At 43.6% G+C, this 23247-nt stretch overlaps 1 protein-coding gene and 1 pseudogene across 2 annotated transcripts in view; both read left to right on the top strand.

Annotated features, from left to right (window-relative positions):
• Positions 1-3757: 3757 nt before the first annotated feature.
• The window catches only part of FGD4 (FYVE, RhoGEF and PH domain containing 4), a 224573-nt gene continuing 205083 nt past the window's right edge, over positions 3758-23247 (top strand). Inside the window, exon 1 of the mRNA XM_081083679.1 lies at positions 3758-4358. Coding sequence (XP_080939805.1) covers positions 4082-4358 — 277 coding nt within the window. The 5' untranslated portion in view covers positions 3758-4081. The remainder of the gene's footprint in view (positions 4359-23247) is intronic.
• Positions 20507-21711, top strand: LOC308512329 (keratin, type I cytoskeletal 19-like; annotated as a pseudogene). The gene has a single exon. The product of its transcript is annotated as a keratin, type I cytoskeletal 19-like (transcript).

Here is a 23247-nt window from a genome sequence, read left to right as displayed (position 1 = left end):
TCATGAATAATTTCAGGGCTGTTTTGAATATGCTTATTTTGTATTCTAATGATGCAGTTATGTGGACTACTGCAAATGCCTATAGATGTGTGAATTTGTAATAAAGCAATGGCGTCACTGGAGAAAGAGGTAAATTCACAATTATAGATTGGCTACAGTCTTGTAGTTTCAGTGTGTCACCTGTTGACATTGTTATGGAATGTACAAAGGCATAATATGTCAGAGCTTAAATTACAGTTTTTGATAATAGTTTAATAATTTTTCAAAAATGAAACAAAACTTTCATATAAGATTCTTATTTTCATCTATATTAGGGGTCAACAAACTTTCTCTGTTAAGGACCAGTGTCAGATTTGTTGTCAATCTGGTCTCTGTCTCAACTCTCAATACTGATGTTGTGGGAAAACAGCCATAAATTGCTGGCTGAGCTCAATAACATTTTATTTATGGACATAGAAATTTGTATTTTAAATCATTTTCATGTATCACAAAATATTATTTTTTTGATCCCACCCCCAAGTTAACATATTAGAAACCATCTATCAGGCCCTAGCCAGTTTGGCTCAATGGATAGAGTGTTGGCCTGCTGCTGAAGAGTCCCTGGTTCGATTCTGGTCACGGGCACATGTCCAGGTAGTGAGCTCGATCCCCAGTGGGGGGCGTGCAGGAGGCAGCCAATCAATGATTCTCTCTCATCATTGATGTTTCTAACTCTTTCCCCCTCTCCCTTACTATCTGAAATCAATAAAAATATTTTTTAAATGAAATAAATAAATAATTTCATCGGTCATACAAAAATAGCAAGGAATTGGCTGGATTTGGCCCACAAATCACAATTTGCTGAGCCTTTCTAGATGATCTCATTGGAAAACAACAAAGGAATATGTGGAATTCCTAAACTAAAACAGTGCTAAGCAGTAATAATAAAGCATTAAATATATACCTTTTTTTAAAAAAATATTTTATTGATTTTTTAGAGAGGAAGGGAGAAGGAGAGAGAGAGATAGAAACATCAATGATAAGAGAGAATCATTGACTGGCTGCCTCCTGCATGCCCCCCACTGGGGATCAAGCCCGCAACCCAGGCATGTGCCCTTGCTGGAATCGAACCTGGGACCCTTCAGTCCACAGGCTGACACTCTATCCACTGAGCCAAACCAGCCAGGGCTAAATACATAGCTTTATAATTGCACAACAAATTTCCTAAAATTTGGATAAACTATTTTCCTTGTATCAGTACGCTTTTGGCTAAACATGAACAAAAATGTCTGGCTAACAGTGGCTTCACAATAAGGACAGTTTATTTTGCCCCTTAGCAAGGATTTACGAGGTAGGGAGTTTCTGGGGGTTTTCAGTACTGTGTTGAACTCAGCAATAGCCTGGGCTCTTTCATCATTCTGTTCAGCTACCCTCAGTTAGATCCATGACATCTCCCCTGCTGGTCACAAGATGGCTGCAGCATCCTTACAGAACCACATGTAAAAGCAGGAGTAGGGAGAGGGTGAGTAGGCCATGGGCTCCTTGTATTTATTTATTTGGTTTTATTTTTTAATTAAACTTATTAGGGTGACATTGGTTAGTACAATTATATAGGTTTCAGGTGTATAATTCTATAACGCATCATCTGTATATTTTATTGTGTGTTCACCACTCCAAGTCTCCTTCCATCACCATTTATCCTCCCTTTACCTTCTTCTTCTACTTCCTCTACTCCCCCTTTCCTCTGGTAATCTGGTAATCACTATACTATTGTCTATGAGCAGCTTTTTGGTTTTGTTCTTTTATTTAATTCCTTCACCTTTCTCACCTAGCCCCCTCAAGCACCCTCCCGGAGCTCTGACAGTTGGCAGTCTGTTCTCTCTATCTATGAGTCTATTTCCATTTTATTTGTTAATTTTGTTCATTAGATTCCACATATAAGTGAAATCATATGGTACTTGTCTTTCTCTGACTGGCTTGCTTCACTTAGCAAAATACTCTCTCAATCCATCCATGCTGTTGCAAGATAAGATTTCCTTCCCTTCTTTTTTATGGCCATGTAATATTCCATTGTGTAAATGTACCATGCCCCTTGTATCCACTCATCTACAGATGGTCCCTGGGCTGCTTCCAAATCTTGGCTATTGTAAATAACACTGCAATGAACCTAGGGGTGCTTATGTTCTTCTGAGTCAGTGCTTCAGGTTTCTTTGGATGTATTCCCAGAAGTGGAATCGCTGAGTCATAAGGCAGTTCCATTTTTAATTCTTTTAGGTAACTCCATACTGCCTGTGACAGTGGATGCACCAGTCTGCATCCCCATCAACAGTGCAAGAGAGTTCCCTTTTCTCTACATGCTTGCCAGCACCTGTTGTTTATTTATTTACTGATAGCCATTCTGACAGATGTGAGGTGATCTTATAGTGGTTGTAATTTGTATTTTTCTGATGATTAGTGAAGTTGAGCATTGTTTCATATGTCAATGTGCCATCTTTATGTCCTTTTGAGAGAAATGTCTATTCAGATCTTTTGCCCACTTCTTAATTGTTTAATTTATTTTGTTGTTGTTGAGTTTTATAAGTTCCTTCTATATTTTGAATATTAAGAACTTACTAGATGTATTATTGACAAATATGTTCTCCCATTCAGTTCCTGTTGAAATATAACTGTATCCTCTTCTTCAATTAGATCTTCATGAACTTATCTGCTGTATGTCAGCCCCCTAATGCTGCTGAATAAAGTCAGCATCATTTATGCCTTTTGTGACCTTTTTTCTTTAATGATATTTATATGAAATCATATTTAGTGAAAGCATCAAAGTAAATAAGTAACATTTATAATTCATTTACTGAGGAAATAACATGATTTATTATTAAAATGAAAGAAATTTTTCACCTTTCTCCAGTGAGATTGAAATAAGAGTGAATCTGCTGTAAAGTGCTGACTTCTATTAAATTCTAGTGTGGGAAGTGATGTTCTACCAGTAGTTGAAGCAACTTATTAGTTCATTATTTTTATTCTGAGTATTCTTTTTTGGTTTTATTTTGTTTATTAGGAACTAGATCAGTCTAAGACAGGTTATGTTGATGAAATTAAATAGAATGTTTAAAACATTTTAAGTAGAATTAAAACACACCAGTATACATATACTTTCTGCTACATTGGAAAATATAACAATAAAATGTAAGGAGCATGAATCAGTCCATAGTCTTCTGTCACTGTGTTAATTCATAGGGGAGGGGTGATTCCGGGCCTGCCCGCTCCTGTGTGTACAGTGGATCTCCCATGGTCCAGGGCTCCAGGTTCCTCCACCCGTCCCTGTGCACTCCAGCTGGCACTTGGGGAAGACTAGTTTCCTGGCAAGGCTGCAGCAACCAGGTCTGAAGGTGGTACTCATCAGCTCTGCTCCTTGTCGCTTCCGCATCTTGGTTTGCTTATCTAAAACACCGAACTCGCTGGTTAGCTCCACGACATAAATACGATTATTATTCAGGGCTCGGTTCAGCAGTTGAGACACACGGGAGATCCTTGTCGTGTGGGTCTGTGAGAACAGGAAGCCTTGGGGCAGAGTCCAAAGAAGCTGTAATTATCTCCTCTCTCCCAAGCCTGGCGCGCAGGTGAGCGCAGCCACCTCGGGGCCCCAGGTGCGCGGCAGCAGGTGAGCGCCGCGCGGTGCTCTCGGCCAATGGGCGAGCGCGGGGCGGCGGCGGGGCGGCGGCGGGGCGGAGCCTCCAGTGCGGACCGCGCTCCAGACCGCGCCCAGGGCGCTCCACTAGGCACCGCGCGTCCTTGGCAGCTTTCCCGGCCCGAGGAGGAGGCGGAGGCCGTGGCGCTGGCGGCTCCAGCGGCCTGAGCACTGCGCGCTCCGCGTCCCTCCCCCAGGGCCTCCGGCGTTGGGCTCCGGAGAGAAGGGGGTGGAAGCAGCCCCAGCCCGGCCGCTGCAGTAGCGGCGCCAGGTGAGTGCGGGAGCCGCAGGGAGCGAGCGCCCCCCTGGGCGGCCCTCCTCGTCCCGGGCAGGAAGGGACGAGGAAGACTTGCCCAGGAGCCGGCGCCGCGCGGAGCAGCCCCGAGTCGCCCCCCTCGAGTCGCGCCTAGCGTGGGCATGCAGGCGACACCCCCCCGCGCCGGGCTGCCCCTGCGGAGCGCGGCGAGCGCTCACTCGCGCCCGGACCAGGGCGGGAGAGAGTGCGGAGCGGGGAGCGAGCCCGGCCGGGTGAGCAGCAAGGGCAGCTACGACTTCAGGCGGGTGGCGATCCGGCGGAAGTCCAATGTTGCCTACCTGCTGCACGGGACCCCCAGACCCTGGAGTCGGCCCTCGCCGCACCCGGGATGGGCCGAGACGGCCGCCTTCAGGACCCCGTCACCCGCGGGCACCACAGGTAAGTGCCTCGGGAGGGAGGGATGGGCAGGGGGCGTGGGCTCAGGCGTGGGACGCGCCCGGTCGGTGCGCTCGGTCTGTCGGCTGCAAGGGGAGCCAGCCGGGGAGGTTTTCCCAGGGGCTGCGCTGGCCACCCCCCGTCTTCCCTATTTTGTCTCTTTCCCCCGAGGACCTTGCTTGGGCAGGAGCCCGCCTAGGCTGCGCTTGCCTTGGAGGTCAATTCTCAGAGAATTCCGGAAGTAGATGTACCACTCTTAAAAGTTTGGTTATCGTGCTCATTTTCTGAATACCAACGTTTACGTTTCTTCGCTAAATTCTTGCTTTCGGCACGTCCTCGTGAAGGACTAGTGGATGGGGAGGCAGATGGTCACCCTGGTCTGGCAGCCTCGCTGTTGAGTGGCCGAGGACCAGCTAACCTGAGTGCTCCGCGTTTTCCCTTTTGGAAAACAACCCCTCGACTCCCACCCTGAGCGTGAGTAGCTGCAAGCCTCGCATGAGGGAAAACGTTCCTACTATCAAGAAACTTAATTCTTACTGCTGTTTTCGTGCTGACAAATGGAGATATCAGCAATGCGGGATGTTGAGTTCTGACTTCTCATTGAACCTTAGTATTGGAAGAAATAAGCAAGATGATGTATGCAAGCCCGCTTCGCCTTAGCTCTTCAAAGGCATTCCTTTCTCCCCAGGGGAACGTGAAACTATGTAGAACACACTAGAGATATTTTTCTTGATCTGCAAAACTTTTCTTTACAACCCCCTTCGACCTTATTTTGTGCTCTTATTGTGCCATAACCAGAGATGTCTTGTATGTAGACCAAGTTATGAGGCAAAACCCTTATTTAAGCAGCAGGAATACAGATACTTTAACTCACTTTCACTCATTTTGTTCTGGTTTAGCAAAGCTCTTGTGATGACTTGAATGTGATAGGCGCTGGAGGTTTAAAAATAGCCCTTGTCCTGAAGCTGTAGTAGTCATAGGGCAGAAAAATATGATGATGGCTTACAATTATGATGAATTTATAGCCACAATAGCTAAGGGCAGAAATAGTGATAGGAGAAAAAAATGTAAACAAGTAACCGAATTACAGTGCTTCAGGTCTGGATTTCCTCATCGGCAAAATGAAGACACTGGGGAAATAATCTCTGAAATCTCTTCCAGATTTAGGTGATTCATCTTCCTTTTAAAGTGAAACTGCATTGCTTTGTGTTGAAGTTATTTATTAATCCATTTTTCAATTGTTTGAGCTACCCAGTGTCTTAATCATCAGCTGTCTTCAAACTTGAGGGTAATGGAATCCAAGCCTTTTATATCACTTTACTTAAAATCACCTTCATAGTTTCAAATTCTGAGCAAAACATAATATCGCCCTTCTCGAACTAGGAGTGAGTAGTGCTGTGGCAGCCTATAAACATTTCTACAAGGTACTGTGCTTATAAAAGAAAGAGTTCTTTTTTTTTTCTTTTCCTTTTCTATTTGTTGTTAATCCTTATCCAAGGATATTTTCCCATTGATTTTTAGAGAGAGTGAAAGGGAGTGAGACACAGAGAGAGAAACATTGATGTGAGATCGGGGGGCTGACCGGAATCGAACCCAAGATCCTTCAGAGCAGGGGTCCTCAAACTTTTTAAACAGGGGGCCAGTTCACTGTCCCTCAGACCGTCGGAGGGCCAGACTATAGTTTAAAAAAAAAAAACTATGAACAAATTCCTATGCACACTGCACATACCTTATTTTGAAGTAAAAAAAACAAAACGGGAACAAATACAATATTTGTATTTGCATGTGGCCCGCGGGCTGTAGTTTGAGGATCCCTGCTTTAGAGGGTCCAACACTCTATCCACTGAGCCAAACTGACTAGGGCTCTATTCTATTTTTTATTCAGAGAAAATTCAAAGCACCTCCCGTCCCCTTTCTTTTTTTCTTTTTCTAAACATGAACTCCCAAGTTTTTGCTGCCGTTATTATTAGGGCTGAAAAGTAATTACTGTGTCTTCCTGGGTATAGTTGTTTCTCTTTACCATAATATAGTCTGTAGTATCTGTTGGAGAAATATCTGGTGTTTTGACAGGTAGTCTTAAACTATTGAATGACCACACCTTATTCAATTTGGTGGGGTAAAACAATTAGAAAGTGCTTCCTTGTTTTAATCAAATCTGCTACTCAATATTAAGTCTCATCCAACTATCTATCATTATATAAATAGAATCTTCTCATCAAAAAGTAAACAAGGTTTAAATTCCTACGAAGTGCCAATCTGTAGTACCTAAAAAAGTATTTACATATGAAAGCCACAATGTTTAGACTCATTGCATACTCATAATCAAATTGTTATTACTTTCCCTTTCAAAGAAGGAACAAAAACTGAGATGTCAAGAACTGAGCAGAGAATTCAGTTTAATGGTGTTGTGTTATATTCTGTGATTGTGAAACCCACTATTTTTAGAGTTCTCTGCTTTTTGGTCAAAAAAAAAAAAAGAAAAAAGAAAGGAAAGAAAAAGAAGTCTACCAACTGCATTCTCCATATGTAGCTGAATGTGAATCTTCTCAAATGGGGAAAAGAGAGAGGTGAGGTAATTAAGACAGGCTCTGGGGACATATAACACCCAAGTTCTAGTCCCACTTTCATTACTAGTTGTGTGAATTGGACCAAGACTCTTAACTCATTTCTTAGTTTCCTCATCTGGACAATGGAGAAAATAGTACTTTATAGGACTGTTGGGAGGATGAAGTACAATTATATAGGTGAATGTCTGGCACAAAGCAAGCATGCCAGATAGTATCCTAAAGAGGAATCATTATCCATCTCTGTCCCAAAGAGTCTGGCACTATCACTGGCACAAAGGAGACACTCTATTAATGTTCACAATAGCTACTATTTATTAAGTGCGTTTTGTGTATTAAAGAACTCTGCTATGTGATACACACATGAAGACATGTGTATGAAATTTCACAGCAATCTTAATAGGTAGGTAGGACAGTATTATGCCCATTTTGCAGTAGAAGAAATTGAGGCACAGAAGTTTTACTAACTTGCTTAGAATCATAAACTGGTGTTTAGTTATCCAGGATTCAAATTCAAGTACACCTGGCATTATTGCACATAATTCCATTATGGAAAAAAATTTAAAAGGGCATTTTGTATGTGTGCGTGTGGTGTCGGATTGAACTTTTCTTATTTTGTGTTTTATTTGGTTCAACTTTTCTGTTCCTTCCCCCTTTCCATAGTATGAATATCTGAAACCTTTGGGGGTAGAGGAAAATCTTATCTACTGACTGTGTGTATTTCCTGCTATTATTCAAGGTAGTGTGTTTCCTTAATTTTATGGGAATCCTGAAGGATGTGTATTGAAGATACCTTTCTGTAGAAAATACTTGTTTGTTTTGACTTCCAAGACTACTTCTATTAACCAGGCATTTCCCTGACTTGAAGATGTTGTAAATCTGAATTTAGGCTTGCTCAGGGGAGAGCAGTGTCATTATCTTCATTAGTTAATCTAGGCTTGGTGTAGGTCTGCAGATTTACTCATTAGTTTGCTTTGATGGAAGGCAGATTTTTCCTACCTTGCCCTTTTAACAAAGGTGTAGCTCTTTCAAGAGTGGAACATTGAGGTTGTTTCTCATGTTCAATCCTTTCCCATTCAGAAGCTCAAGATCAAGTGTCCCTTCCCCTTACAAGACCCTCAGGTTTCTGGAGGGAATGGTATTGCTCCCACGGCAGCGTGGGCCTACAAATTAGTTTGCTGCTAGGGTTTAGATTTGTTGTTCTTTTTCTTTTTTTCTCTTATCCTTGGGAACCTTCATTATCTTCTTATCTCAGCAGTACACTTAAAAGTATATCTTTTGTTATTATTTATTGAGCATCTGCATGATGTGTGACAAAAGACTCTTCACATTATCATGACATGCAAGCTTTCCATAAGTAAGAGTTTCTTTTTAACGTTCTCACCATGGCTGGAATACTTGGGTTTTCAACATAAAGTCCAGTCTCATGAGTACTTCTAGAGGACTAATTTCACCTTTGTTGAGAGGGGGTTGCTATGGAAATCTGGGTAAGAGGGATAAGAGTACTGTTTATTACGGTAAATGCTGGTTCTGAATCAGAACTATGTGTGTTTTACTTACAGATCTTATTTTTATGACAACCCAGCAAGATAGGTGGTATTATTACCATTTACAGAAGAAAGAAATCAAGTTTCAGAAAATCTTAATTTTGTGATATTGTACAACTAGCCTAAGTTTCAGAAGCAGGATTTGAACCAGGTCTCTCTGGCTTCCCTTCTCACATACTTGCAACTAGTTTTTAAGATGTCCCAGAGCTTTGAAAAGCAAAGTGCTATGCAATGACAATGTACCCTATATGTTTACATATATGTTAAGGCTAATAATATTTGTGACATGAATGAATGTGTCTTGTATTTAAAACAGTGATCTACACAAGTAATTTGTTTAAAGATTTATAATAAAATGATGATGTACGTCAATCTGTTAATGTTTGTTAGAAGCTGCTTAAAGATGGACTTTGAGATTGGAAAGTCCTTTAGAGGAACAGGAACCAGGAAGAGTATTTTTTTTTTTTACTTGAATTTCCTTCCAAGAGCAGTTTAAAGAGTAGAGTAGTCAGTTGTCTTTTAATGAATAGCCATTCATTAAGTATCTGCCCAAGGCCACTACCTCTGGACTTTCAAAATATTTGGTTCAAGTCTGGGGTAGTTTGTACTGAAAAAAATTTTAACATGCCTTTGCTGGAAAGTTGATTGAAAAAAGACTCAAACAAGATGTGTTTCATTTTGTTGATGTGAGCATAGTGAGATTCACTAGGCTAGGACAGGAGCTGGTAATCTGTATTTTTAAAAAGTATATCAGATCCTTCTGATGATGTGCTTGGTTTCCAAATGCCATCCTACTGGTTGCATCAGAATTACTTGGAGTGCTCATTAAAAATCCCCAGCCACACCCTCGTTAGGAGTCAGAATCTCCAGGAGTAGAGTGAGAGAAGCTGTATTTTCAACAGGTGCCCAGATTTTCCCAAATGCAACCAGTTTTGAACGACTGGGCATTCCCAAACATGGGTAAACTCCACCGTTGGTCCTGAGGATAGGTTTTGCTGGTGCCAGGCAATGAATGATACAGATTGCCCCTCAACTAACACATCATCTGGGCCCTCTACTTTTTGGCAACCATCTTGCCTATTTCTGGTTGATTCTTCATTGTATTTTTTACACGTCTTTTCTACTTTGCTCTTGTTTCTCAACCCCACCCTGTCCCTCTTGAAATAGGCTTTAATTTATGCTGATATACTTTTTATATCCAAGAGGAGTATCTGATATGAGCTCGGTTGACCTCTTTTTACTTCCTCCTCCCTCTCTCTTCTTTTCAAACGAGTTTAAACTTTGATATTCTCTGAAGCTACCACCCAACAGCTTTCTTACTTAAACTACGTTATGTACTAGTACTTCCTTTGCTGTCTGTTTCTTTATCCTCCTCCCCACTTATTTCTAGGCTACCTTCTGTTCCCAACTGGATCAGTACTCTGTTACCTAACAGCCTGTTTCTAGCCCTTATTGTTAATTTTTTTCAGTGGCATTTGCTTCTTTTTTAAGCCCTCTTTTGGGTCTGGATTACATGAGATCGCCTGATTTTCGCACTTCACTAAATCTCAAAGTTTCGTCCTCTGGCTAGCCCATTTTTCTTCTTTTTCTCCTGCAACCTCTTATTTCCTGCCACCTCTGTTCTTTAATGGTCTCATTCAGTCTCTGGGCTTCTCTAGGTCATCTGTACTGCTCTGCTATTTTCAAGGCCTGCTTAAGAAATGTCAATGTAGTAAGGGCACCAAATTGCAACTTCTGATGCAACCAAGCCTTTTCTCCTGACATTCCTTGGTGGTATTAACAACCTTGCTTTCCTTCTGCTTCAAAGATTATTTTAAATCTGCTCTGTTATCTACTTGCCATCCAATCTGCCTCTAGTACTATGGCTTCCCCTTTGCCATCCAATCTGCCTCCAGTACTACGGCTTCCCCTTCCTTTCCTGATGGCTCCTTTTTTTTTTTTTTTTAAATATATTTTATTGATTTTTTTTTTTTTTTACAGAGAGGAAGGGAGAGGGATAGAGAGTCAGAAACATCGATGAGAGAGAAACATCGACCAGCTGCCTCCTACACATCCCCCACTGGGGATGTGCCCGCAACCCATGTACATGCCCCTGACCAGAATCGAACCTGGGACCCTTCAGTCCGCGGGCCGACGCTCTATCCACTGAGCCAAACCGGTTTCGGCCTGATGGCTCCTTTGTCATATTTCAGCCCCACTTTTCTCCCCAGCAGTACTGCTATCCACTTTACCCTCCCTCCCCCCGCCATTAATTTTCTTAAATCTGGGTATTGGTCACATCTTTCCCGTGGCCAGAAGCCTTCTATGGCTCCTCAACTGGCTGTTATTGATATCTGTAATGAGATACTCTGTATTCAAGAATGATCACTTGGTGACTGACTATTGGTTAAACTTTTACCAGTAACCCCTCAGTATAGAGATGGACCTTTAGGAGTTCATACAAATATTTAATCTTAGTTGAACTACTAAAGCTGGACTAGTTATGCATTGCCCACACTTCAGGAGTCGTGTGTGTTTTCAGGACTACACTTGACATCGTTTGCAGAGCATTGTGAAGTAGTCATCTGTCCTTGGAGTGTGGTTGACAGTGGACATTAGCACCAGGAAGTATTCTGGGACCCCACAGTCAGTTTTGTGTTATTATCTCACTTATGCAGCAATAGCCTGAAGATAAACCTAGCTGTTTGGCTCATTCACCAGAATTCACCACCTGCAGCTGTTATAGGACAGGGGAGCTGGCCCTGAGCAGGTCTGCATAGGGCTGGCCAGTATGGTTTCTTGACTTCATGCAGGAAATATTTCATAGCAGGAGGCCAGGTGACTTTGAGGGTATTTTTCTTTAAATCTGGGACCCAAGGAAGGGCCTAGGATAGAAGAAGCAACAGGAGGGACCTACGTGGTGCTCTGCTTGGCTCTCTAGAAATGCCGTAGGAAAGAAGTGAGCCAAGGTGGGCTGCTTTAGCTCACCGGGAAGTCAGAGAAAAGGGGGCCTTGGAGACAGGTTCAGGGGATTAGCCCAGCATGAGCTATCACTGCCCATTGTTCCCCTGGTTGCGAGTCTCATGGGGACCCTTAGAGTTAGGAGATGCCTGCCTGTGGGGGAAGATGAGGGGGAAGGAGAAGGCATAGGCATTCTTCTGGCTGCGGAAACACACACTGGGTCCTTTGTTTTGAGGCTTTTAGCTCTCTCTTGCTGGCGGGAATCTTAGGGGAGGTCTCAGGGGAGGTTTTCAGCAGAATATGCATTCCTTTTCTGGTCTGCCCTTTTAGGGTCGTGGTCTCTACTGATTGGTGAGCACCAGGGCAGGGGGGATTCGTCATTGCCAGTGGTCCTGGCGTAGCCCACCTGGTTTTGCTGCTTTTCTGGGCCTGGAGCTGAAATACAACTGAGGCCTAGATATTATCTCTAGGGAGGTGACCTGTATCTGGCTGGAAATTGCTCAGCCAGTTTGTTCAGCTGTTTCAGTTTCCCTACTCTAGTTGGCCAAGGAATTTTCCTAACTTCTGACTGTCCTGCCTCACAGCCACTATTCTGGGGACTGCACCAAGGCAAATATCCAGCCTGCTGTGCAAGGCTGCGATGTTCCCTGGGCTTCTGGTAGGCAACATTTTGTATTAGGCTACATGTTAATAGAAGCCTTAAAAAAGTGCAAGGCCCTTAGGATAGGGTTATTTGTGTGTTTTTTAAAATTTATGCTAATGAGAACGTTTAAGAGGTGAAAAGTCAGTCTATAGAACCAAATAAATTATAATATCCCAGCAGAAGAATACAAGAGGTTATTTCTTATAATTTCAAATATAATGCAATATAAGGTATAGGAACTTATCAAATTATAGCCAAATTTGGTTACAAATTATTACTAAAAATCCTCCATGGAACAATAAAGCTTTTACACAAAGTGATTTTTACTTCCACGGTAGAGAGTTGACTAACATGTAACTCCCCCTCTCTCCCGCAATGAAAAACACAGGCTGCTTTAGTGCTGTTATGTTGGTGACTTAATATGATATTTGGTGTTGGGAATCCAAGATGAATAATACAAATGCCTCGACCTTAAGTATTTTCAGCCCACAAGGGGGAATGTGATATACAATAAACCGGTGTGGTTATATACGATGAACCAGGTAATATATAAGTCAGTGTTGGTGTAAGAGCAGTGATCAGAGTGGTTGTAGTTCAGAGGAGGGCACACTGTGCTCTGCTACATCCAGTTTTTTGGGGGAGGACTGCCCAGCCGACTTGGACCTTCAGGGTCATGGATAAGCCTGTATCTGTTGGCTTATGCATCTGATGGGAGCAGTATCCTGCTGACACGACCTGGAATCCATACCAGGCTGGGAAAATAGCTCTCCCAGTACCGTTCAGACCCCTGAGCCAATGAAGTCCACCAGGGTCTGTGTTCTTTTCCAAATCCCTAGATCCTTCTCAGTTTGTCTCTATGAGCCCACAAAAGCTAGGGCTCCTTCAACCCTTGAACAAGTATTCCAGCGTTTACTATGGGCCAGTCATTGTGTTAGGCCCTAGAAAATCAAAGTGGGAAGAATACACTATGATGGCTTAGCGTGTGGTCCCTGGAGTCTGGCTGGGTTTAAAGCCTTCTGCAGTAATTATCTGGGTGATTTGGGTTCTTTTTTATTTATTTATTTTATTTATTTATTTTTTACTTAGTTCTCTCATCTATAAAATGGGGATATAAATATTACCCACATCGTGGAGTTGTTAGAAGAATAAAAAGTTAATATTCTTAAAGGGCTTAGAACAGTGCTTGGGAAGTCAGGTTGTTAGGATGAACACAGGCACTCTTCACAGTCTGGGTTTATTTGGCATTGTATGTGTATCTCTAATCTAGCACGGTCTTCCTGGATTGTGATCGGTTGTTTACAAACAACCAAGGTGCAAGCTCTCCTAGGCACTTGTCTTCTCGTTGCTTTTCATAATGCCTTCTATTTCGCCCTCTCCCCCGCTTAGTCCCTGCCAAAGCTGCCTGCCACTGCTGGCCTCTCTGTCTTTCCTCCTGTGCTGTTTTGAGCCCCAGCCACTTCAGTGTCAACCTCCCCTAAAGCCTGAATTGCCTCACAGAACCATCACCCTCTTCTTCTGTTTCCTCTCCTCTCATCACTGATCCCCTATTGACTCAAGTGGCAACTGGTTATTTTCCATGATCCACAGAGCTCCCTGACTATTTGTCTTCTACCCCTATAGGAAAAAATCCCCCTGCATTCACTCTTGCCAGCCACCTCAACTTCTTCACTGATATTCCTCTGTTTTTCTACTCCACCTGCCCCTCCAATCCCTAACTCAAGTCATCCATTCCTTTGGTCCTCAGGGTCCATTCAAGGGCTCAGTAAATATTGAGTAAACAGAAGAGCCCCAACTTGCTTAGCACATCTTTGCTTCAATATAAGAATTTTCTGACAACACTGTTAGAAAATGAAGTTGTGTTCCTTTGGTGGTCCTGATGAGTTGCTTGTTAAAGAGAATACTGAAAGAGAGGCGAAATGAATTATTGGCTGTATCGTACAAGATGAAACCCTTTCTGATCAGTAATCCCAGCTTGCAAACAAAATATTCTAACATCAGTGGTTCTCAGCTTTCCTCTGTGTCTGCACCATTCACATGCTCCTCTCAGGAACATGCAGCAACTTTGTGCAGGGGCGTATTAAGAAAGGGGTGGGAATAGTATGCTTTGTTCTCTTTGAGAATTCATGGAATAGATATGCCTTTCGGTTTAACAGTTTTTTATTATTCCTGGCATTCTTTTTGATGCTGTGATGTTTTGACTGGAGAGATAATTGGGGTTGCTCCTCCCCTGAAAGGCCCCCAAATACTCTCTTAGATTGTCAGGAGTTCCATTATCTTATAGCTTTACTAAAGGCCCGGTGCATGGATTCGTACACCAGTGGGGTCCCTCGGCCTGGCCTGTGGGGATCCGGCTGAAACCAGCTCCTGAATTCCCCTGAGGGGTCCCATATTGCAAGAGGGCGGTTCTCGGGTGACACACCCTGGAATTGGGCTCCCTCCTCTCTGGTTCCGGGTGCATCAGCCAAGAGCCGCAGCTGCCAAGTGACCGCACTCGGCAGCTCCTATGTTGAGCGTCTGCCCCCTGTTGGTCAGTGCGCATCATAGCTACTGGCCAGTCAGCCAGTTGCTTAGGCTTTTATATATATAGATCATTTTCCATCTGCTGTCTTCTTTCGCCTTTCATAGCCTTTTTCTTTGCCTATTGTTTGTCATTAGTAGGGCTTGGCTATTAAGGACAAAACTCCTAATGAAAGTCTCCTTTCTTCTGCCATCTCTAATGGGCATCTCTTAAAAAAAAAACACACAATCTGAGGCAGAAACTAGGAATGATTAGAAGTTAGATTTTAGCTCCCAGCTCTTATAGAAAAAGATGAACCTGGGGTATATATGATACCTGAAATATCACGGTATTGTTTTCCATCTCTTAATGTATTTCATCAACTTTAAAATGTACACTTTTTCACACTTTAATATCCCTGAAATTGTAATGTTTCTTTTAATTGATGGTGTTTTAAAAATTGTGAGACATTGAAATGTAGGTTGACCTAAATTTTAAAATATAATTGCACAATATTTACTGCCTCTGAGTAATAGTAAAGCTTATGAAATACATTCCTGGATTAAAAAATTGAAAACATTAACTAACAACTTCCTCACCTCCTCCTATAAACCGAAAACATACTAACTCTATGTGGCTATCATTCCATTATCTCTGGTTACTGCTTCAGCCCTTTTAATTATAATTACAATCATGAGAGTCATAATAATAATAGCTATTATTTATTGAGCACCTTCTTTGTTGGTCAGATATTGTTCTAAGTGCTTTTTGTCCATAAACTCAATTATCACAAATAGGGCCCATTATTCCCATTGTACAGAGTAGGAACCAGAAGCTCAGACAGAATTAAATAATTTGTCCAAGTTCACATGGCCAAAGGAGCCAAGATTTAAAGTAATGCTCTCAACCCCCATACTTTCTATCTCCCATAAAATTCTTATTATTATTTTAGGTTTTTAAAATTGATTTTTAGAGAGAGAGGAAAGGAGAGGGAGAGAAGAGAGAAATATTGATCTGCTGTCTCTTGCACACCCCCTACCAGGGATCAAGCCAGCAACCTGGGCATGTGCCCTGACTCGGAATTGAACTGGCAACCTTTTGGTGCACAGGTCGGCACCCAACCAACTGAGCCACACCAGTTTTTACATAAAGATACTAATTGTGAAGTTGCGGGCACATCCCCAGTAGGAGGTGTGCAGGAGGCAGCTGATCGATGTTTCTGTCTCATCGATGTTTCTAACTCTATCCTTCTCCCTTCCTCTCTGTAAGAAATCAATAAAATATATATTTTTTAAAAAAGATACTAATTGTGGATCTTTAGTAATGAAGAAACACTTTCCTCTTATATTTTTATCCAGAGTTTAAATACAAAAGCAACACTATAATCTACTGTAGCTAATGAGGAAGAGGGGAAAGCCATTTTCAAGGAGAAAGAAACATATTCTTAGAAAAGATTCTGGAAATGGAAACAAGAATAACTTCTGGTCTTTGCTGTGCAACCAAATTTCTTGGGACTACCTAACTCAAGCCCTCTGCTGCCTTTTTCCTGAGAGCTTATTTAACTACATTATATCATATTTCACTTAGCTGGGTGACAGTTGCCTAGTAAACGCTGAAGTTATGTGAATAGTATTAATTTTTAAGAATCCTGTTCCTTTTAGATGTTCTGCAAAAACAGGTAAAACTGTATTTCGTTTTTACCACATTAAAAAAAAAGGACTATAATGGATGGCTGCATAATAGAATATGTCTATATATACACACATTAGTATATGTCTATATGTAATACTAAATAGTAATATTAGGATCCTACTTGTATATGTTGACAAATCACTTTAATGTTTCTAAGAGAATTAGTTATAGCTTTTTTTCCACACTCTTAACCTTTTTAGTGTAATAAAAAGGTGGGTTTGACCTGCAAAGTTTCTGTTGAGAAATCAGCTGACAGTCATATGAGTGCTCCCCTGTAGGTAACTAACTGCTTTTTTCTTGCTGCTTTTAAGATTCTCTCTTTGTCTTTAATCCTTGGTATTTTAATTATGATATGTCTTGGTGTGGGCCTCATTGGTTTCCTCTTGTTTGGGACTCTCTGCGCTTCCTGGACTTGTAAGTCTATTTCTTTCACCAGGTAGGGGAAATTTTCTGTCATTACTAGAGGTCTGACACATGAAATTCATATGCTGGTACAGTCCCTAGGCCTGGCCTGTGATCAGGGCCATCTTCCCCAGCTGCCTGCAACTGGCCTCGCCCGCCCCCCCCCCCCCCCCGCCACCCACCCCCGGTTCCCCGTTCACATTGGGTGATTGGTGCCTGATGGCCGGGGGAAGGGACCGAGAGGTCGGCTGTTCCCGCCCACTTGCTGGCCCCGCCCCTGCCACAGGTGGCCATCAGGTGATTGGAGCCTGCCGGCCAGGGAAAGAGACTGAGAGGTGGCCAGTGCGCCTCATAGTGACTGGTCCAGTGGTCATTCTGCCATTAGGGTCAATTTGCCTATTACCCTTTTATTATATAGGATTTCTTCAAGTAGGTTTTCAATATCTTGCTGTCTCTCTTCTCCTTTTGGCTTCCACATAATGCGAATGTTGGTATGCTTGTAGTTGTCCCAGAGGCTCCTTACACTATCTTCATATTTTGGGATTCTTTTTTATTTTTGCTCTTCTGGTTAGATTTTTTTGCTTCCTCATATCCCAAGTAACTGATTTGATTCTCTGAATCCTCTACTCTACTGTTGAATCCCTGTAAATTCTTCTTCTTTTAAAAAATATGTTTTTATTGATTTTAGAGAAAACAGGAGAGGGAGAGAGAGTTAGAAAAATCAGTGATGAGAGAGAATCACTGATCGGCTGCCTCCTGCATGCCTCACACTGGGAATTGAGCCTGCAACCTGGACATGTGCCCTGATTGGGAATTGGACCATGACCTCCTGGTTCATAGGTCAGTGCTCAACCACTAAGCTATGCTGGCTGGGCCCTTATAAATTATTCTTTATTTCAGTTAGTCTGTGCTTAATTTCTGACAGGTGGGGTTTTTTTGTGTTGTTTTTTTTTTTTTTTTGTCTTTGACATTCTCACTAAGATCCTTGAAGGTCTCACTAAGTCCCTTGAAGCTCTCATTAAGTCCCTTGAACTCCTCATTAAGATCTTTGAGTAATCTTATAACCATTGTTTTGAACTCTGTATCTAGGAGCTTGCTTGCTTCCATTTCTTTCATTTGTGACATATTTCTTTGTCTCCGCATTTTGGCTACTTCCCTGTGTTTGTTTCTATGTATTAGGTAGAGCTTTTATGTCTCCTGGAATTGGTAGAGTGACCTTATTTAATAAGTATCCTATAGGGCCCAGTGGCTCAGCCACCCCAGTTACCTGAGCTGGGCACTCTAGGTCCACCCTGTGTGGGCTGTGTGCACAATCTTGTTGTAGTTGAGTCTTGTTTGACATTGCTGGGAGGAATTGGCCTCTAGGCCAATTGGCTGTGGGGACCAACTGAGTCTACAGTGGAAGAGCTGCTATGCAGGAGACACCCCTAAGGAGCAGGACTTGCTTCAGTGGGGCTTTGGTGCTCACTGAGTCTGCCCCTTGAATGTGTTGATTATGGATGTGTAGAGTTGTAATCTGGTATGGTTTGAAGCTGTCCACCAGGTCACTGATTCTGGAGCCTACCACGAGGTACAAAGTCAAGCACTGCCTGGAGCCCCCCCGTCAGAATTTACAGAGAGTTTTGCAGAGGGCTGATATTTGTATTGGGCTAGGAAGTGCCCAGGCGAGGCCCAGCTGTGAGGCAAGGCAGGCTGGTGCTAGTGCTGGGTCTTGGGCCTCTTAATAAGTATGGGTATGCTGACTCCAGCTGCTGCTTGTTTATGACGTTTTAGCAAAGTCTTAAGCCTGAGCCAGGACAGGCCATTCATATGGAAAAGTAGCTACAAACAGCTTGGGTGGGGCTGCATATTGGATGGCACGGGGTCTCAGGGAATCACCAGGGTGGAGCAAACAGTGTGAGCAACGCTGATGGAAACTCAGATATGGCTGCCAGTCAGCTCTGCGATGGGGGAGGTCCCAGTACAGGTTCAATGACCCCTGTGAGCCATCCCTATCCGGGAGAAAGCTGCCCCCAAGTTCCTGCCCCGATGTCAGACAGAAACTTTGTAGGCCATAAGGGAGCGGCAAGAAATAGTCAAAGTGATGAATAGTAAGGACCTACAATGAAGATTACCCAGCAAAACTATCATTTAGAATTGAAGGTCACAGGCAAGAAAAAATTAAAGGAGCTCATCACCACCAAACCAGTATTACATGAAATGTTGAAGGGTATTCTTTAAGAAGAGAAAGAAGAAAGATGGGGAAGGGAGGGGGAAGAAGACTGAGAGGGGAAGAGGGAGGGAGAAAGGTAAGGGAGAGGACAATAATATGAACAATAAAATGGCAATAAATACATATCTATCAACAATTGAATCTAAAATCAAAATAAATCCAATGAACAAAATAAACTGATGAATAAAATAGAATCAGAGAAAACATGAAACAGACTGATGAATCTCAGAGGGAAGGGGTGGGTGGGTGGAAGGAGATTAACCAAAGATTTTATATGCATACTAGAGGCCCGGTGCACAAAATTCGTGCATGGGTAGGGTCCCTATGTCTGGCCAGCGATCAGGGCCAATCTGTGGGGTGATCGGCGGGGCAATCAGGGGGCCCCTGCTGGCACCCACCTTGGCGGGCCTGGGGCCACCCGCTCGCCGGCTCCGCCCCCTGTCTCCACCACCGACCAGCCCCACCCCCCACCTCTGGTCACCTCCCTCTGCGGGGCAATTGGGGGGCCCCCGCTGGGACCCACCTTGGCTGGCCTGGGGCCTGCAGGCTGGGGGAAGCTCCTGTGTTGAGTGTCTGCCCCCTGGTGGTCAGTGTGCATCATAGCTACTGGTTGTTCCACCAGTGGTTTTGCCATTCAGTCTATTTGCATATTAGGTGTTTATTATATTGAATATGCATTACCTATGGATACAGACAATAAGGTGGTGAAGTCCTGGGGCAGGGCAGGAACCTGGTGGAGGGAGGCAATGGGGCGAAAAAGAGGGACATTTGTAATATTCTCAAAAGTAAAGTTTTTAAAAATAAAAAAATAAAATAAAAAAAGGTTTTATATTTCTTAACATTAAAAAAAAAATTGGATTTGAGTAGTCATATCCAGAGATGCTGTCTGTTAAGGAGCAAGAACTAGGGAACTGACTAGGATGCTAATTAGAGTCCCTGTATAGTCCTTTTATAGAAAGTGGTAAACTCAGGCCACTGGTTAAGAAAACAGTGAAAAGAAGGGAAGGGAAGAATTCAAGAGGAAGCAAGGAGGCAACTGCCAATGATGCAGTCTTTGTTCTGAAGTCAGTGTGGTGCCCAGTTTAAGCTCATTTTCATTGAGAACTAATGCCCATATCCAATTTCGGAACTGAATGACCAACTTGTATGTTTTTGTTAACCTGGGAGATTTGCTTTAACCACATCGTGGGCATTGGGAAGGTAGAAAAACAGGAATAGAAAATTAAAAGATACTCACGTAACCCCCACTTTCAGTGGGTAGCTGTCATCATTTAATGTCATGAAAGCTCCCTGATGAGCTGGCAGGGGTGGGAAAGGTGCTTCTCTTACTTACAGTCCTGATGGTGACTCATTTGTGTAAACTTAAGGAAAACTAAATTGGTAATGGCATGCATCACTGATGCACTAACTGCCCTTCTTTCAGAATATTCATTCCACCGGATTTTTTTGTTAATTGCCCATTTCTAGCCTAGATTCCTGGATCCCCCTACAATTTATACTTTTTCATCTGGAAGAGGATTTTTATTTTGATTCCTTGCTTTGGGTCTCACAATTGGTTCCTACAAATGTTATAGTGACTCATTCAGAAAACAGGCTTTGTGACTCCTGCCGACCACAGTTCCTGCGACAAGGGTCTCTTGAGTCCTCTTTCGCTATGACTTCCTCCAGCTATTGCCAGTCATGAGCCTCCTCGTCCTTCATGGGCCTGGGTGGTGGCACCATGCACTTCGGAGCTGGAGGTGCCTACTGTGTGCCCAGCAGCCTCGGGGGCTTGGGCGGCCATGGTGTATTGGTGTCCTCCACTTGCTTCGTGTCCTCATCTGTCTCTGGGAGCTAGGGAGGTGGATATGTGGGCACCCTAGCTGGGTCCGATAGGCTTCTGGTGGGCAATGAGAAGGTAGCCAGGCAGAACCTCAACCACCGCCTGGCCTCCTACCTGGAGAAAGTGCGTGCTCTGGAGGCAGCCACCCGCGACCTGGAGATGAAGATCCGTAACTGGTACCAGAAGCAGGGTCCCAGGCCCACCACTACTACCAGACCATTGAGGTGCCATGGCACAAGATTCTTGGTGCCACCATTGAGAACTCCAAGATTGTCCTGTGGGTCAGCAATGCCCGTCTGGCTGAGGATGGCTTCCGAAACAAGTTTTGAGACAGAGCAGGCCCTGCCTATGCCTGAACGTGGAGGCTGACGTCAGTGGCCTGGGCAAGCCTGGACAAGCTGACCCTTTCCAGAGCTGATCTGGAGATGCAGATTGAAGGCCTGAAGGAAGAACTGGCCTACCTGAAGCAGAACCATGAGGAGGAGATCAGTGCTTTGAGGGGCCAGGTCTGTGTGGAGGTGGATTCCACGACCTAGCCAGGATCCTGAATGACATGAGAAGCAGTATGAGGTTGTCCAAACTCCTCAGTCTGGCTGGTGAACCAGACTTCAGCATCCTTCCAGCCAGACTGAGGAGCTGAGCCGGGAGGTCACTGGCCACACGGAACAACTGCAGATTAGCACAACAGAGGTCACTGATCTGCACCTCACCCTCCTTGGTCTGAAGATCAAGCTGCAGTCTCAGCTCAGCATAAAGCAGCCCTGGAAGAAACACTGGCAGAACCGGAGGCTCGCTTTGGAGCCCAGTTGGCACTGATCAGCAGTATCAAGTCCAGCTGTGTGACATTAGTGCTGACACTGAGTGGCAGAACTTGGAGTACCAGAATCTCATGGCATCAAGATGGGGCTGCAGCAGGAGATCACCACCAAGGCAGCCTGCTCCAGGGCCAGGATGCCTACTACAGCACCCTGAGCCCAGCAGCCTCCCGGGCTTCCTCCTTCCAGCAGGGGAATGGATGCTCCTGGGTAGGGGCATGAGAGGGGAGGGACCTTTACCTCTGGCTCTTCCTCTGACCTGTCAATGTTATTTTATGGCACAAGGGGGCGGGCGGGGAAGGCTTTGTTATGGACTTTTGGAAATGTTTAATAGTTTATATCTGCTTACTTTTGTTCAAAAATATCCCCCCCAAAATAGATTAAGAAAATCATTTCTGCATTGGCTGGGTAGTTCAGTTGGTTAGAGCGTCATCCCGATGCATCAAGATTGTGGGTTTGATCCCTAGTGAGGGCACATACAAGAATCAACTGATGAATGTATAAGTAAGTGGAACAACAAATCACTGTTTCTCTCTCCCTCACCCTAAACAGGTAAATAAAATTTTTTAAAAAGAAACGAATTTTTCTTTATTATATTTTTTCTAATATTTTCTCTTTGCTCACGTGTTAAGTGACACCACTTTTTATTGTAGACCTGGAAGGCTTGACTAATACAAAATTTCAGGCACCTGAAACCTTACTTTCAGTGTTCAAAAAGTATTGAGGTCATCCGCTTCACGTCTTTACTTCAACGCATCTTCTCACTGAGGTCCGTTCCTGGCCACCTTATTTAAATTGGAAGCCCCGCTCCTCTACTGCTTACTGTGTTTTATTTTTCACTATAACACTTACCACTATCTTACTCTTTAAAAAAAAATTTTTTTTTAAATTGATTTCAGAAAGGAAGGGAGAGAGAGAGAAAGAAACATCAGTGATTAGAGATAATCATTGATCAGCTGCCTCCTGCATACCCCCGACTGGAGATTGAGCCCACAATCCGGGCATGTGCCCTTGAACAGAATTGAACCTGGGACCCTTCAGTTCACAGGCCAACATTGAGCCAAACCAGCTAGCGCACTAACTCTGTATTTTTTAATCTTATTTTCTGTCCCCCAACCCCAATCCCACTCAAGTACACTAAGCCCCATGAGAGCCAGGGCTTTGCCTGCTGTATTCCCTTGTGCAAAGGAAGGGTACAATCAAGATTCCCCGTGTGGAGACTGCCGGGCTTAGGCCATAGGACTCTAGGCCTGAGGACTTGGTCTGGACAGCTGGTCTCCGGGACAGGGAGGAAGGTGATTGTGGTGGATGGTGAAAGTGAGCATTGCACAGACCTTAGAAGAAGAGTGGCAGGCCTGGCCCTTTGCACTAGTGGCTACAGCAACTGGGTCACCGTGGGTTGCTATCTTGACAGGAACAGGTGGAGGCAGAGCGTGGGATCAAACTTATTTAAGAATAGAGAAATGAGTTGGCATGAGGCCTTCAGTTCACCAAGTTCACCAAGTTGAGAACTGTGTATACAGAGACTCTTCATCACCTCTTGTAGTGATTTGTTGAATCACTTTAACATGCAGATGAACCTTTATGTTAGTGTCATGAGAGCAGGACTAAACCTGTCTTATTCCCCACTATTTCTTCAACATCCAGAAGAGTTCCTGGCTCATATTAGGTGTTTGTGAAACTCTGAGTGAATGAAATCCTATCTTGAATGCTACATTTTCAAAGTGCATATTTTATGCCAGTCCGGTAAGTAATTTA

Source organism: Myotis nattereri, assembly GCF_964212035.1.
Source record: "Myotis nattereri genome assembly, chromosome: 2".
In the NCBI taxonomy this organism is placed as follows: domain Eukaryota; kingdom Metazoa; phylum Chordata; class Mammalia; order Chiroptera; family Vespertilionidae; genus Myotis; species Myotis nattereri.
The sequence above is the reverse complement of the archived record's forward strand: the minus strand, read 5'-3'. Positions and strand labels throughout refer to the sequence as shown.